General features: G+C 37.8%; 1 protein-coding gene across 2 annotated transcripts in view; it reads right to left on the bottom strand.

Moving 5' to 3' along the window:
* LOC127659948 (E3 ubiquitin-protein ligase RNF130-like) overlaps positions 1-16,280 on the bottom strand; it is a 71,866-nt gene that overhangs the window by 7,090 nt on the left and 48,496 nt on the right. For both annotated transcript variants that reach the window (XM_052149955.1, XM_052149954.1), the window contains exons 6-8: positions 10,435-10,517; positions 1,935-2,031; positions 922-1,126 (exon numbers count right to left, since the gene is read on the bottom strand). In XM_052149955.1, coding sequence (XP_052005915.1) covers positions 922-1,126; positions 1,935-2,031; positions 10,435-10,517 — 385 coding nt within the window. The remainder of the gene's footprint in view (positions 1-921; positions 1,127-1,934; positions 2,032-10,434; positions 10,518-16,280) is intronic.

Raw genomic sequence — 16,280 nt, 5'->3', positions numbered from 1 at the left:
TAAAATGAGAAACCTTAAATCACAGTGGATATTTTTTTCCATTGTCTTCACTATCTTCCCCTGCACATGTGAGCAGTAAGCCAGAGTCACATTGGCGTAAAGTCAACTCCCCACTTTTGATTAATTGTCTAGAGTAGAGCTGTCAATCTAGAACTAGAGAACCAATGGAGATGTTAAACCCCGCCTTGTTCTGCATGAAACTCTACCTGCAACATTTGGAAGCGCAAGTGAAGAACTTGGAAATGAGAGCACATAAAAACATAGCGTAAGCATACAGCAAAAACTGTCAGAGAATAAAATCAGAGAAATGTAACCAAGGAAAACATTACTTTGTTTGCAATTCCGATTATTTTGCTTTCATTTGTATTACAATATATTTTTCAGTGTTTTAAAAAAATGTATTCACGTTTTTTAAATTTTTTTTTTATATCTGCAACCTAAATACATTTGACGTTTGAAACGCCATACAAACTCCCCACCCAGAGCAGGAAGGGCAGCAAAAATTCAGCAGAATTATTAAAACTTTTCTGACAGTGCTACATGATACAATTGTTCATTTGTACAATAGATGAAATATACATGTAATAGAACTTCAAATACTGTGACTTGAAAAATTTCAAAGAAAAGATATATTGCAGTAAAGGGCAGAACACACTGCGGTTCAGCACAGACACCTGATCACATCACTGAGCTCAGCAGCAGGAGGACAGAGTGTACGAGTCAGAGCACACAGATGTCCCTGAACAATAGGTGGAGTGATGCAGTCAAAGGTAAGGAAAGTTTGCCCCCCGCTGGGGAGGAAATGAAGGGCAGAAAGAGGATGTAATCGAGGTGAGGAACGATAAGGTGACACAGGGAAAGACTTTAAAAGCATCCCAATGAAAACAGACAGAATTTAGAGAGAAAGAGCCCTGTTCTTACTGGTGACAGCGATGTTGATTTCTCCGGAGCGAGGGATGAGCTCTTCATCGGAGGGGAGTTGGGAGGAACTGGAGTGGTGTAGTGGCTCCAGACTAATGCTGGTCTCTGAGGACAGGTCCATCAGAGCCGTCCTCTGGCTGGAGGTCTGACTGCGGGACATCCGGTCCATGTCAAAAGCCATGTTGTCCACGCAGGGCAGGTTGGGCTGCACATACATTTCACGTCTTAGTCAAACTAACTAATAAACCACAGAAACTTTTTCTCATTATAATAAATGTCCTTAAAATTAAAGTTATTTTGAGATTTCAATTGAGTTACGATCAGAAATGTTTCAGTTGTTTAGAAATTGTTCAGTTTATGTTTCTTGCTATGTTCCATAAAACCTAGATGAGGCATTTAATTTCAGCTATGACCTGAAAATATGAAGCATAGCGTATGCGCTGTAGCATGTTTGTGCAATGACATAAATGACCACCAGAGGGAGGCACAAGATCATAAATACTCTATGCCTGCTGCACCAAAGATTGCAGGCCGAACTACACTGTAATATTCTGTGTTCACCCAAGTCACATTGTACAGCAATGTCTTTAAATTCTCACATATGTAGTTAAAATTGACTCAGGCAATCACTTCCAATACAACTGCATCACTGTTATTCTAAAGAATAAAAAAAGTCTAAAAAAAAAATCTGAAAAATAAAATAAGGGCCTTATACATATTACAACCAGCTGGCATTGGAGATATGTGTGCCTGTTGTTTTTGTGCCAAATTTAAGTGTGTGTGTTTACTTAGCTATACTTTGGGGATAAGTTTGTCCCCAGATGTGAAATCTGACAAAACCTTCCTTTGGGGGGAATCTCCAAGGTAAAAATGATGCATAGAGAGTAATTAAACCAAATAATGGTATGGTTAGGGTTTGGGTTACTCTTTAACCTTAGTTAATTTATAAACAAAACAAGTCTAAATGCTATTTCCCAATTTACATAGCTAGATAAACATGTATGTGCACCCACCATAACTCCCAGAGCTTTGAGGATGTTAAGTTTACACATTGGACAGGTGCAGTGCTCATTTAGCCACGGGTCCACACACATTTTATGGAAGACATGCCTGGAAAGAGAGAGAGAGAGAGAGAGAGAGAGATTACATTTCACATTAACTGTCATAAATAAAGCACCTATTAAATGATTTGTTCACACTTTGTTGCATACAAACCTGCAAAATGCACACATTTTGTTACATAACATAACGTTTCACAGCGGGGCAAAAATAGCTGACACCTCATTGAAAATAACAAGAAAATAAATGTTAAGTATTTTGAAAACGTAAAAAAAAAAAAAACATTACGATGCAAAAATAATAAGAAATATTTAAAGGAATTTCACCCAAAAATAAAATGTATCTTATCATTTACTCACCCTCATGACATCCCAGATAAGCATGACTTTCTTTTTTCTGCTGAACACAAACAAAGATTTTTACAAGAATATTTCAGCTATGTTGGTCAATGCAAGTACCAACATTTTAAAGCTCCTTAAGGCATATAAAGATAGCATGATGGTAATCAATACGACTCCAGTAGTTAAATCTAAATCTTCAGAAGTGATATGATAGGTGTGGGTGAAAAATATATTAATATGAAAGCTTTTTTAAAAAAAACATTTTACTATAAAATGTCCTCTCTGCCCAGTAGGTGGCGATATGCACGAAGAATAAAAATCATCAAAAGCAAAAGAAGGCTGGAGATTTATAGTGAAAAAGGACTTAAATACTGATTGGTTTCTCACCAACACTTATCATATCACTTCTGAAGACACAAATGTAACCACTGGACTCTAAACCTATGGATTACTATTATTATGCCTTTAGGTCTTTTTAGAGCTTCAGAATTCTGGTTACCATTCAATTGCATTGTATGGACCTTCAGAGCTAAAATATTCTTCTAAAAATCTTAATTTCTGTTCAGCAGAAGGAAGTAAGTCATACACATCTGAGATGACATTAAAGTGAGTAAATTATGAGAATTTTCATTTTGGGGTGAGCTACCTCTTTAAGATGTTACACTATTTCTAGATTACTAATCAAATAAGATAATTTGTGACATCCAAACCCCTTTGAAAAAAGATTTCCTTGCATCCGTTAAAGCACACAAGATGCTCTTTGGAACATTTTTAAATCATGATAAAATAACACTGATCATCAGGTTCTGCATAAACTTGTGGATGAAAAATTCAAGAGCACTGTATCATTAATGTTGCACTCAGAAACTTTTGTTTTTCTGTCATCTTGGACTTACACTGACACCTATAGCAGCTTGGATGCAGCATCATTTAAAATCAATAGTTTTCAGTTTTAGATGCCATTGAAGAAATTTAGTATTCACACTCAGCCATGATTACTTTAATCAATGAGTGAAAGTGTCAAATATCAGGATGGTTACTGAGATTAAGGGAGTATTGTTCAGCTGGTCATGTGATTCTAACATGGCAGCCCCCATGTGTAGACCCTCTCCATGTAGAATGAAACAGCTTTTATAAGGTTACTGATGTGACTCCAGTCTTCATTTGAATGCTAGTGGTCATGATTTCCAACTGCAAAATTACAAGTCATGTCTTTAGGAGTTCAACTATTTTAATGAGGAGAAAATTATTGAATGCACCTTTAAAGCAAATTGGGACATACAAATACTAAGAAACACTTTTCACTTTCCTCACAACACAAAAACTATACAAGGAACCACCTGACAGCGTTGCTTACACACACAGACAGAGAGAGAGAGAGAGAGAGAGAGAGAGAGAGAGGCAATGAATGCAGTGGCTAATTTCAAACATATACATTAGATTGAAGAGTTGAAATATTTCCATATGTACATGTATGCATTTTACAAGCCCATTAAACAAACAAGAAAAAAAAAACAGAATAATGAGGGGCAAACATAAACTAATTTCAAGTGATAATGATGTACAAGCAAATTAAATTAAAAGAATGTACAAGTAAATCAAAAATACATTATATCCTTTCATCTCCTCAATGATAATTTAGGCTCATGAATACGTTAATTATTATTAATCACAGATAGAAATTAGAGTTCCAAGGGTCAACAAGCTAGGCATGTAATTCATTCATTATTTTGAGATGGTCCAGAGCCTGTCCCCAGACTTAGTCAAATGTTCTAATTTTATCAACATTCATATATCTCAACCTCTCCAGTGCCAATATGTTTACAAGCTCTTTAGCCCACATTTCAAATTTGGGTACCAGTTTACTCTACCACATTCTCAGAATCAACCTCTAAGCAATTATCATACGTTATAGTATAGCTAATGTTTCATATGCTGGATATGCCAATAATAGCTGTGAGCTGATCAGGCTCCAGAAGTTTTTGAAATTCCTTAGAAAGGCAATCAAATATACTCTTCCCATAACCTTGCAATTTAGTACACAACCAAAGTGAATGTATTAAAGTTCCATCTTCTAACTTAATCTGCTGCAGAGTGGGGAGACATCTGGAAAGATTTGGTGTAGCTTCACCTGTACCATCTTAAACTATCAAATTATGCCTTACGTTAATTGAACAGGCATGTATATTCTTAAGACATTCCTCCCAAGTAACTGTATCAATCTCTAAAAGTTCTTTTCAAATAAAATTGTTTTAATTAAATGACAAAAATGCTAAATATTAGTATTTGTTATAGCAGCCTTAGACACCGTATAGTTGCTTCAAACTAAAATCTGTAAATATATTAAATTAATTCCGTTTCAAATATTTTTCCTATCAAATCAATGCCAAATCATGACATGCTGCATCACACCACTGATTTCAGCATTATTATTCGCAGCAACAATGAATATTTGATACTGCTCCAAGAACATGGGTGTGAGAAGCAGACTGCATGTAAAAACACATTACACATTTATATTACAACTAGAGAGGTTTAGGAAAGTGAGAGTCAGATTAAAAACAAGAAGTTGGTGGACTTCAAAAGAGCAACACAAGCTTTTCACAGAGCTTTTGAGTCTCTTCTCCTCCTCCACATATCCGGCTGCTACACAACACAAAGAGCTGTGTTCGGTGCAGGAAAGACCCTGCACATTCACAACGGAAACCCTCTTCATGAGGGAGTTTCTCTGCACAAACCAGCCTTTGTGGCTACTGCCAGACAAGGCAGCCATTGTGGCTCTGAAGATTATGTAGAATCTTTATCATTGCATTGGTCAGTCAGATATTCATTGTAGAAGTTTCGTTAACCCGAACAGCCTTAAACACAGCAAAAGGTCTAATGCCAACAAGCGTGGCATTAAAAACCGGTTCGAAAAACCGTCCAAGTGTGTATGCCAATTATTTGAGTAAAACCCAACAGGAATGAAGCCAGCTACAGGGCATTTAGAGAATGTTTTAAAAATAAATAAATACATAAATACATAAAGAAAAAGGTTTTTGGAGTACAGCTGCAGCATATGCTAAGTGCATCTGACACACTCTGATTTGTGGTGTGCAATGATCCTGTACTGAGGCAGGATCAACTACAGACAAACTCAAACCTAGCTTTATTTGCTTTGATGGAGAACATGCAGACAAGGGTCAAATGAATTAATGATGAGGGTACTTCCAACATAAAGAGATGCATACCATCAAAGTGGTCACTCCATGTATTATTTTACAGTTACCATGCAAGAAAGTTCCAGTGCAAGCATGTGCATCTAGTGTATGCAAAAAAAAGTTACCCCCACTGCCATGAACAGAGTTGCACACCTCCTAAGACAGAGAAGGAACAAGGAAACTAATGCACAGGGAAGTAAATTGAATGGCCAAAGTGAGGTCAAGTGTGCTGCCATTACTTATGCTAAAAGTTATTGATTGTGGCCGGGGAAACAGTCAAGCTTAGAAAGCAGAGACACTTGCAGGGGTATGGAGCAATGATAAGACAGATGGCTGCAAAATATACGATCAACCGCGAAATACAGTGTTTATCTCTATTATGGCTTGAATGTATCACATTCACATACATTCATATTTACAACCCGAATTTCAGAAAATGTGGGCCGTTTTTTAAATTTGAATAAAATGAAAACTAAAAGACTTTCAAATGACATGAGCCAATATGTTATTCACAATAGAACATAGATAACATAACAAATGTTAAAACTGAGAAATGTTACACTTTTATCCACTAAATGAGCTCAACAATTGGAACTTTCAGGAATACTGATCATTACATTGGAACTTAAAAGGGTTAGTTCACCCAAAAAAATTAATTAGCCCATCATTTACTCACCCTCAAGCCATTCTAGGTGTATATGACTTTCTTCTTTCAGCCAAACACAATCAGAGTTTTATTATAAAATATCCTGGCTCTTCCAAGCTTTATAATGGGAGTGAATGGTACCTTAGATTTTGAAGCACATCCATCCATCATAAAAGTAATCCATATGGATCCATGGGGTTAATAAAGGCCTTCTGAAGCAAAGAAATGCCTTTTTGTGAGAAAAATATCCATATTTATAAGTTTATAAACTATAATCACTGGCTTCTGGTAACGGCCGTCCACACGTTCAAGAGAGTCGAGTTCCGGCATATAACGTAGGCGTAGCATAAGCTCCGGTGAGAAGTGACAAATGCGGAAGTTCTAAGTCTAAGGATGTGCAAAATGTTTATATATATATATATATATATATATATATATATATATATATATATATATATATACACACATGTACCTTGTAATGTGTCTAGAGCTAGGACCATCCTAAGCTGAGATATTGAGGTTTCTGTAAACATCTGTATAACCAAAAATCGTTGTGCTCCATGACAAAGATGGCCGCTGTGATTAACCAAGTAAAATACAAACTGGTAGTTTTGCAATATAAATACATGGAGGTAATCACTAATTTAGGAAAATTTTTAATTGTCAAGCAACATATGTTGGACCACTTGAGATGGATTAGCCCAATAATATTAACGAATAATAACCAGGTCCACTGCAATCAAATCCAGAATGATAAAATCAAATCCTGCAATATTCTATTTTCTTGCTGTATACTTAGTTTTACTCAGAAATGTGCCATAAAACACAATGATGCAAATGTCATTTCATATTGTATTTACATTTATTCATGTTGTTTCTCTGGGATATTTTAGTTTACTCCTTTAGTTAAACTGACAACCTCTTCACTCATCTCGATGAGAACTTTGGTTGCACTGGTATCTTAATGCATGGTGAAACCAGGTTTGTCATTCAACCCTTCGCACCATGACTAAGAGATTTAGACTGGTGAGTTGCTGAATGCTTGAGGCAGTGCAGGCCTGGCTTATGAGTGTGTTATTTGATCTAACTGGAGTGAGACAGTGATTCAGCCATATGGAGAGAGCCAATGAGCACAATGCATTTAACCAGGCTCAGGATTAGCGTTTTGCTGCTGCTGTAGAGTTGGAGGGAGAGAGAGAGAGAGAGAGAGAGAGAGAGAGAGGGAGAGAGAGAGAGAGATGAGTAATGCAAACTAAAGAATATTACTGCTGTGGTACATTAGTAGTAGCTTTTGCTAATTAAGTTTCAGTTTAGGTTAAATTAATAGTTTACCCAAAATTAAAATTCTGTCTTTACCTACACACCCTCATGTTCTTCTATGGAACACCAAAGGAGATATAAATCTTTTTTTCCTGTGCAATTACAATGAATGAGGACTGTAGCTTAAAACCTTCCAAAGGACACAAAGATTCAAAAGCACCACAAAAGTATTATAAAAGTGGTAAACACCACTATTGTTCCAAGTTTGCTGAAGCCATTTGTTTGCTTTGTGTGAGAAATAAGCTATCCAAAATGGCGCACTGTCCACTAAGCACTTACAGAATACACTATGCACTTGTGTATACATTTTTAAAGTGTGGTATCATCCTAAACGGTACACTTAACACATTTTTACTACACAGAAGCATTCTCCATTTAACAGCTGATGGAATGTTTTAATGTTGCCACTTAGTCTAAAACAACTAACATTTTCACACAGTGTGTGATGCTAAAACATTCAACTCCCATCTGTAAAGTGCTGTCTTCACTGAAGTTTCGCTGGTTGCTACAATTCTCCATAGTTTACAATTGTTTTGTCAGACCAGCAATGTAGTTAGCTACAGTAACTCTGCACCTCCCACTTTGTACAGCAAGCCGCAAGCACTGAGTGCATGAAGTGTCTAACATTCCACACTGTGCTTTGATGGTTGAACAAATGCATCATCTGGGTACACATAGTACACTACTTTTTGTTGCATTTTTGGTGTAAACATACTACCAGCACTATTTACACTACAAAATGGTATAGAATAGTTCAGAAGTGGGCAATGTGGGTTCAACCAAGTGTGATTCATAGAAAGATTGAACCAAACTTTCCAATGAGCCATTAACTTACTGAGTCAGTGAGCTCATTGGATCAGTTTTATTCGAGAACGTTTCACTCAGACTGTCGTGTTGAACCAGATCAACTGAATCATTAAAAAGATTCAGATTTGTAATTCTGACTTTGCCACATATGAAGCTTCCAAGGAGAGCAAGAGCAATATTATCAGTTAATAAACACTTACATTTTGGTCTTTTCATCACAAAAAAGCCATTGTATACCATTTTGTATAATTCTTTAGTCTGGAACGTGCCAGTGCCCCCTTCATTGAAATGTCTTGAAAAAGAGCAACTAGTACATTATTTAAAACATCTCCTTTTGCGTTCCAAAGAAGAACGTATTATGGGTTTGGAAGGAAGTATCTAAAATCCAAAAACAAGTAGCTTTATTTAAAAAACTAAACAGAAAAGAAAATTACAGTAAAAAAGAGGGAAGGATGGAAACAGTAAAGTTATTCTGAGAATGCTGTATGCTGACACTCACTAGTCACTTTCACACTTACGTACAGCCTTTTCCAGAATATTAACTGCAATTTTCAGTTAAGAGGTCATGTGTTAACATGATCCGTTTGAAAATACAGGTAAATTTAGCTCTGGCTATTTCCCTGAATGAGAAGCTTTAACATTATCTGAAAAGTTTAGTCTTTACACCATGTGTGAATAAGAGTCGTAAGATTAACGGTTTGAGTATGAACGAGATCAGGATGCACTGTCGTAATACAGGGATTATTCAGTTACTCTGGAGTAAAAGCAAATTCATCAAATTTAATAGAGAGTTAAAATATTATATCTAGTCAGAGGATATAAAAAATATTTGATATTTTAGAGCTGATAATAGAGGAAATCTCGCAGTGTATTATGCTACATAACACAAATCTGAATTCATACGGTTAGCAGCCAATGAAAATTGACAGCGTACAGCCACAACACTGGACCATAAAGAAATGGAGATGGCGAAAAAGTGCTCAAAGTGGAGCCTAACTTTTAATGTCACTCACCTCCAACTTGTGTTACAGTCTCTGTCTTTCACCCAAAAGTGATCGGCTCATTACTTTTGAGAATCAGAACAGAGTAGCAGCAATATCAGCTGCAGTATCACCATACATCCATGTTTGCTTACATCTGTCATGTGTTTCCACTTGAGTTTGTGATTGGATCTACTTTAGAGCCAGAGCGATCCTCAGTCGTGATGCCCAGTTTTTGTCAATAGCATTGTCAGTAAGTGTGAGACACCAAGTATTTTAAGATCATGTTCAGATTTTAAAAATGGTGCAGTGTAATCCAGCCTTAAAGTGCTGCGCTTCAACCAAGAACATTTTTCAACTGATAAAATAACAACAACTGAAAGTTTAAATGGCAGTCTGGAGCTGATGTTTGAATATTAGCAAAATGGAAAAAAGACGGAAACCATTTCATGTATGATCTTTCCCCATATTTACCAGTTAAGGAAATCCAGCACTTTTTCAGAAATTTACCAGGTTTCATGTGTGAAAGTGGCTACTGTGTATCTATAGATGCAGTTTTACCATGCAAGTATGTGCCGTATGTGTTTTGGAGCATGTGTTTGGTGTAAATTGATCCACAGAATTACCAGCCAGACTTACAGCTGTGTAACTAGGTCAGACCCAACAGATGCTGTCTGAAATTATAGGAAAGGGCATGTTTGTGTGTTTTTCCATAAGTCTCCTCCCTTTAATACACTGTGTATGAAGCATGTGTATTTGTTTTTAAGTATAAATGTATGTCTTGTGTGTTGGCTGCCTAGAGGTCACTAGAAGCCAAGCTGCTAAAAATAAGCAAAGCAAGTCTGAGAGTGCCAATGATTCACAGCCACAGCAGTGCCATATTTCCTCACTCACAACAGAGAGTGACCAATATTCTCTCTCTCTCAATGTAATTTGACCATTATTCAAAGTTGCATGAACAAAATTGCACTGGGCATTGCAAATTAGTAGTTTTCTTTAGGTAGAGAAATAAAAATTTTGTAAAAGTCATAACCGACCCTAAGAAGGACAGTTTCCCTGCTATAGGTGTGTACAACTCCTGAATGAAAATGTTATTACATGGAAATGTCATCTGCAAACATTAAAAAGAGTGCCTTTACAAAACAAAAACACACACTTACTTGCAAGGTAGGATGCGGACAACATCATTTAGTTGGTAACCTTCAATGCACACCGCACAATGATTAAAATCTGGCTCAGTTTCCTGTAAAACATGTACACAACAAAGAATACTGATGAGTCGTTTTAGTCAAAATATAGCTAAAACATCCCAATGACGGTCACATTGGTACATGTGGCAGAGCGGAGGGCGGAGCCGGGTCGTGATTCCGTACACTCGGCCCCTAATTAGGCTGATGAAGCCAGACAGGGATAAAGGTGACCGGAAATTGCAGTGCGACAGAGCGAGAGTTCCGAGCAGCTTCCCGACACCTGTGTGTATGTTCTTTTGGTTCAGTTCTTGATTAAAATATTATTTATATCATCAAGGCAGTTCTCCCCTCCTCCTTTCCATTGAACTGTGTTACACTGGTGCCGTAACCCGGGAAGGAGGAGGGATGCGCTGAAGTAGAGTCCTCGTCATTACCATCCACCCCAAAGGAGCAGCTGCAGCCCACAGGGGGATGGAGGAGCCCAGCCACTGACTGCGAGGGGAGGAGGGGCTCCTAACTGACCGCCTGGAGTGATCAGTGCCACTGCCAGGGGCGGAGGAGACACCTACCAGCCGCTGAAATGCGGTGGGGTATGGGACTGCCGACCGCGAGCAGTCCGCTATAGGGTGGAGGAATGGCGGTGTGAGTAAATTATTGTATTTTTTTCTTCTATCTCTCTCTCCTGCTGTTGCTCCACGTTGGCCTTTTCCCTCTCTTTTTAAATATTAGTGTTTTAATTTCGTACCATCGCTGTTACGGCATTCAAGTATCAAATTTTTTGTTGTTGTTTCCCTCCCCTTGTCCTCTCCCTGATCCAGGTAGATGGGACGACCTAACAGTACATGGGGCGGAAGGGGTGATGTACATCATGCCGAGGGCTCCCCGGCCTGAGAGAACAAGGGAGGAATGTGGCAGGGTGGAGCCGGGTCATGATTAGGCTGATGACGCCAGAGTGGGATAAAGGCAACCGGAGACGGCAGTGCAACAGAGAGTGTGTTACAGCCAGCTTCCCGACACCTGTGTGTGTGTTCTTTTGGTTCAGTTCTTGATTAAAATATTATTTATATCATCAAGGCGGTTCTCCCCTCCTCCTTTCCATTGAACTGTGTTACAGTACACAATTGTACCCTTACGACACAAAGGATGTTAAATTTTAATTGGCAGGAACAGCAGGAACTAGCTAAAAGCAACGATAGGTGAAATAACAACCCCCAATGACTGACTGCTAGAGTCTTCAAAACGTGGTTTCTTACAGCAGAAACACACAGTTGCATTTAAAAGGGATAGTTCAGAACACATTTGAAGAAAAATAGAAAAATCTTAGCTCAATAGGTCTTTAAAATCCAAGTGGATGTTATCTGATCTTTGAAGCTCAGAAAATCACAATCAGCATAAACATCATCCATATGACTCCACTGTTTAAATGAATACATTCTAAAGCAAAGCAATCGCTTTTAGTGCAAAAAATATAAATATTTAATACTTTTTATCTATAAATCATCACTTCTGGTCAGCAGCCGTACACGCATTCAGCCGTACGCGGAGTACACTCGGTCTCTTGCGTGACGTTTCACCGTGGCATGTCAAGGATGTAATCTCACGTTTTTCTATTGGTTGAGACATCCAGGATGAGCACACAAATACGTTGTGAGTAAACAAACATATACAAATACAGATCAAATCCAAAGAAGTTTCTGTACAGGATTTCTCCTATTTCATTGTAAAACGTGCAGCTCTTTCAGTTGTGTCACATGTACGTCTGTACTCGTGTGAACATGCCAATTCAGTTATGACAAATGCGCATACTGCTACTGACTGGAAGCAAAGATTTATATTTAAAAAGTACTAAATTATTGATCTTCTCTCTCACCAAAAGCAAGTTTTGCTTTAGAAGACATTAATGTAACCAGTGAAGTCATATGGATGACGTTTATGCTGACTGTCTGTTCTCTTTGGAGCTTCAAAGATTAGATCACCATCCACTTGCATTTTAAGGATCTACAGAGTAGGGGTGTAACAATCCATCAATCTGGATTGATGCATCGATCCAATAACCAATGATCCAATGTTATTAATACAACGTGTAAATATCGATATCGAATTTGTTTAAGATGAACCTTCATTTTAATACTCTCATGTCAGCCATGTCCATTCGTATATCAGTCAGGCGATGAAGCAACCTTATTACATTTATTTCACTTCATGAAATACAGTTTTCATGTGGGACAATGATGTGCGCAGGGTCTGTGAAGCCAAATTGCGTTCTGCTATCCGTGTGTGCGCATCAACCGGGCTTCCTGCAAAACACGAGCTCCAGACCTGAGATGGGATCAGTGTGAGCACGTCAACCGGGCGCTCTTTAAAATGTGAGCTCTCGTGACAAAAACGCAGAGTGGCTCACATGCGCAATTAATTCGGGCTTCCATCAATATTGTTGTGCATGTGACCCATGTGAATTTGCTATTTAAAAGTACCATGGAGCATCAAGATGTTTCATGTGAAACATCTTGACAATGCCGACATTCTGAACATCACCAATGAGGGAAAGAGAAATCACCATCAGTTATAAGACTTTACACATCTACACATCAACACGCTTACTTCCATTTATCCCAGTTAACTGTAACAGATTTTTCCATTACAATTGTGGAAGTTGCAGCCAAGAAAACTGGATCGCATGGAGAGTTGGAAACAAGTCAAGGGTATGCAAGTACTTTGAAATGAATTAAACTGAAAAATTTGACTTAATCAAATGATTAATATTATATTTTGATATTTTTTTCAACATCTGAAGTACCTTATTTTGTTGTGGATGGCCCAATGTGGATACTAAATTTGCACTTTTCAGAGAGCTCCAAAAATTATTAAAAACACTTTTTGGCTGCATTTGAGGGCAAAAATATAATACCGATCTGAATCAAATCAAATCGTATCGCTGAAGACTTTGAAGAATCTGCAAATATTGGATCATAGACCAAGATCATATCATGATGAAACATCTGATTTACACCCTACTACAGAGCTAAGTTATTTTTCTTCAAATGTGTTTGATGAAGAAAGAAAGTCATACACACCTGGGATAGCATGAGAATGAGAGATTTTTCATTTTTGGAAGAACTAACCCTTCAACTTAACTCTCTTTAGGACCCTGCATCCTTCCTACTATATGTACTCAAGCATCACTAGCCCTTTACAATTAAATATGCATGCTGACCTTATGACTCGTCAGGTGTGACTTTCTCTTTAAACCCATGGCGATATGCTTTGAGTACCTGCATTTCACTCTATATTGATCTGATCTCTTGGCCTCCTCCTTTCCTCATCCTTATATTCCTCGCCCAGCTATTCTCAAGAGCACCATTTAAGGTTCAGATAAGAAGCTCATACACTTGCTCAGAAAGTACATACTAAATTAATTGTTGCAAACAGATGATTTTAAAGTGGTCTGTTTACTTTACAAAAGTAAAATATTGGACTGGCATAGTGCATCAAAGCTGCAGTAAAATATGATACATTCACTGGGATCTACTTCAAACATTACACTGCATTATGCTTTGTTTGGAATAGCACGCTATAGCAATATTCTGTGCACAAAATGTGGATTTTCTGTGTGCATGAGATTTCCAATACTGTATACCACATTGCAATCCGCCTAACTTGACCTTCCATTTCACTGTGATAAATGAACAACATCAGATAATATTTTTAGGATATTTTTAATTGAATTAAAAATGTAAACAACTTATTTAATTTCAGAGATGACACTGTAATTTCTGAGACTGGATGCCACTCGCTGAATTAAACATGTATGTAATGACAGCATCTGACAACATGTGTCAAATGTAATGTAAGCATTTTACAGTCTGAAATGTTTAGCGTTATACATTGTGTACTGTTTCTGTAACAAGCAAATATCTGACTTCTAAACAAAGAGAGACTGAAAGTGTACAAGTAGTCCACTTTCCAATTAAGATGAAAGATTCCATAACCTATTGTCTTGACACTTTAAAATGGGGCACATAGTATGTTTGGAATGATAAACTGACATACTGTCGACGCCTCATAGTATATAAAGCAAACTGCTTACATTTTGGAAAAGAATGGGATACAATATGCAGTATGGAATAAGCATTCTAAATAGTATGATACATTGTTTTCACATTACCTCACTATATAACATGCAGAAATAGGCTTTGATTCTTCATATTGGAAATAAATATAATAGTTGATATATCCAGTTGCTGTTAGTTACCGGGATGAAATCTTCAGACCCATCGTCAGACCTTATGCTGGTGCAGTGGGCCCTGGGTACCTCATGGTGCAGGACAATACCCGGCCTCATGTGGCCAGAGTGTGTAGGCAGTTCCTGGATGATGAAGGCAATGATGCCATTGACTGGCCCTCACATTCCCCAGACCTGAATCCAATTGAGAACATTTGGGACGTTATGTATCGATGCCTCTAAGTAGCACCACAGACTGTCCAGGAGCTCACTGATGCCCTGATCCAGGTCTGGGAGGAGATCCCCCAGGACACCATCTGCCGTCTCATCAGGAGTGCATACAGGTACGTGGGGGCCATACACACTACTGAATCACATTATGAGTTGCCGCGATGAAATTCATGCAAGTTGGAACAGTCTGTGACTTCAATTGTTTACTTTGATTTTTGGTGTGATTTCAATCAGTTGGTAATTTTGGTTTCCATTGACAGTTGTTACGTCATTTTGTTCTGAATGAATAACACAATGTACAGTAAAGAATTTGATCTTCAATATATTTCGTTCATCGAGATCCGATGTGTGATGTAAGTGTTCCCTTACATTTTTTAAGCAGTGTATTTGGCTAATTTGATAGTTTTATTCTATCAATTAGAGTGCAGTATTCTCAGACCATTTAATACATTTTACCATGTTTAAATTAATTCTACAGAAAATGTGGGAAAGATCTCTTGATTCCACCTGGGCCTGATTATACTTAAAGTAACAAAATAAGAACTAGTACCTCATTCCCTTTAAAAATTAGTGTTATGAAAACCACAGCAGTAAAACAAGAAAAAAAAAATACGTCTTCCTATTCAATTTATATAGTTTTGTAGCACAAGTACCTCCAGTAGCAAGCACAACATCACTCAATAGGCAAACTAGACCTCCCTCTGCATGTTGCTAGATCGAAAGTGACAAAAATCCTCCTAGGTTTTATATCACACAATGCCCTGTTCTTCCTGGATGCACTTTCTCTACCCTAGATGCTATTTTCATCACCTGGCTATGTCCTGTCTCAGCATAGTCAAGGTCATGTTGTGGTGAGTGGTGTACAGTTTCTAATCGGCCCCTCTCAGTGCTCGAGTCATTGACTGTGGTCCACTCCGTCTCTGCAAAAGGGACCTGGCCAATACTCAGAGGCTGAGACACCGGCAGTAAAGCCTATATAGTGTATACAGTATAAGGATGCTTTTGTTGCACATAAATGCCTCATACACAAATAAACAGAATGATAGCATCTGACTTTATCTACAAACATTCTGAATGGGCAGGAATGTGATCTAAATATATATACACACTTACCACCACTTTATTAGTTACACCTGTAAACCAACATGTGATTATCTAATCAGCTGATCGTGTTGCAGCAGTATAATGCATAAAATCATGCAGATATGGGTCAGGAGCTTCAGAGGTTCATATTAACCATCAGAATGCAGAAAAATGTGATCTCAGTGATTTCGACTGTGGCATGATTGTTGGTGCCAGATGGGAAGGGTATTTCTGTAACTGGTTGATATCTCCAGTTCATGCACAAAAGTCTCTAGAGTTA

This window comes from Xyrauchen texanus, chromosome 19 (genome assembly GCF_025860055.1).
Source record: "Xyrauchen texanus isolate HMW12.3.18 chromosome 19, RBS_HiC_50CHRs, whole genome shotgun sequence".
Lineage (NCBI taxonomy): Eukaryota > Metazoa > Chordata > Actinopteri > Cypriniformes > Catostomidae > Xyrauchen > Xyrauchen texanus.
This window is presented reverse-complemented; position numbering and strand designations above follow the sequence as displayed.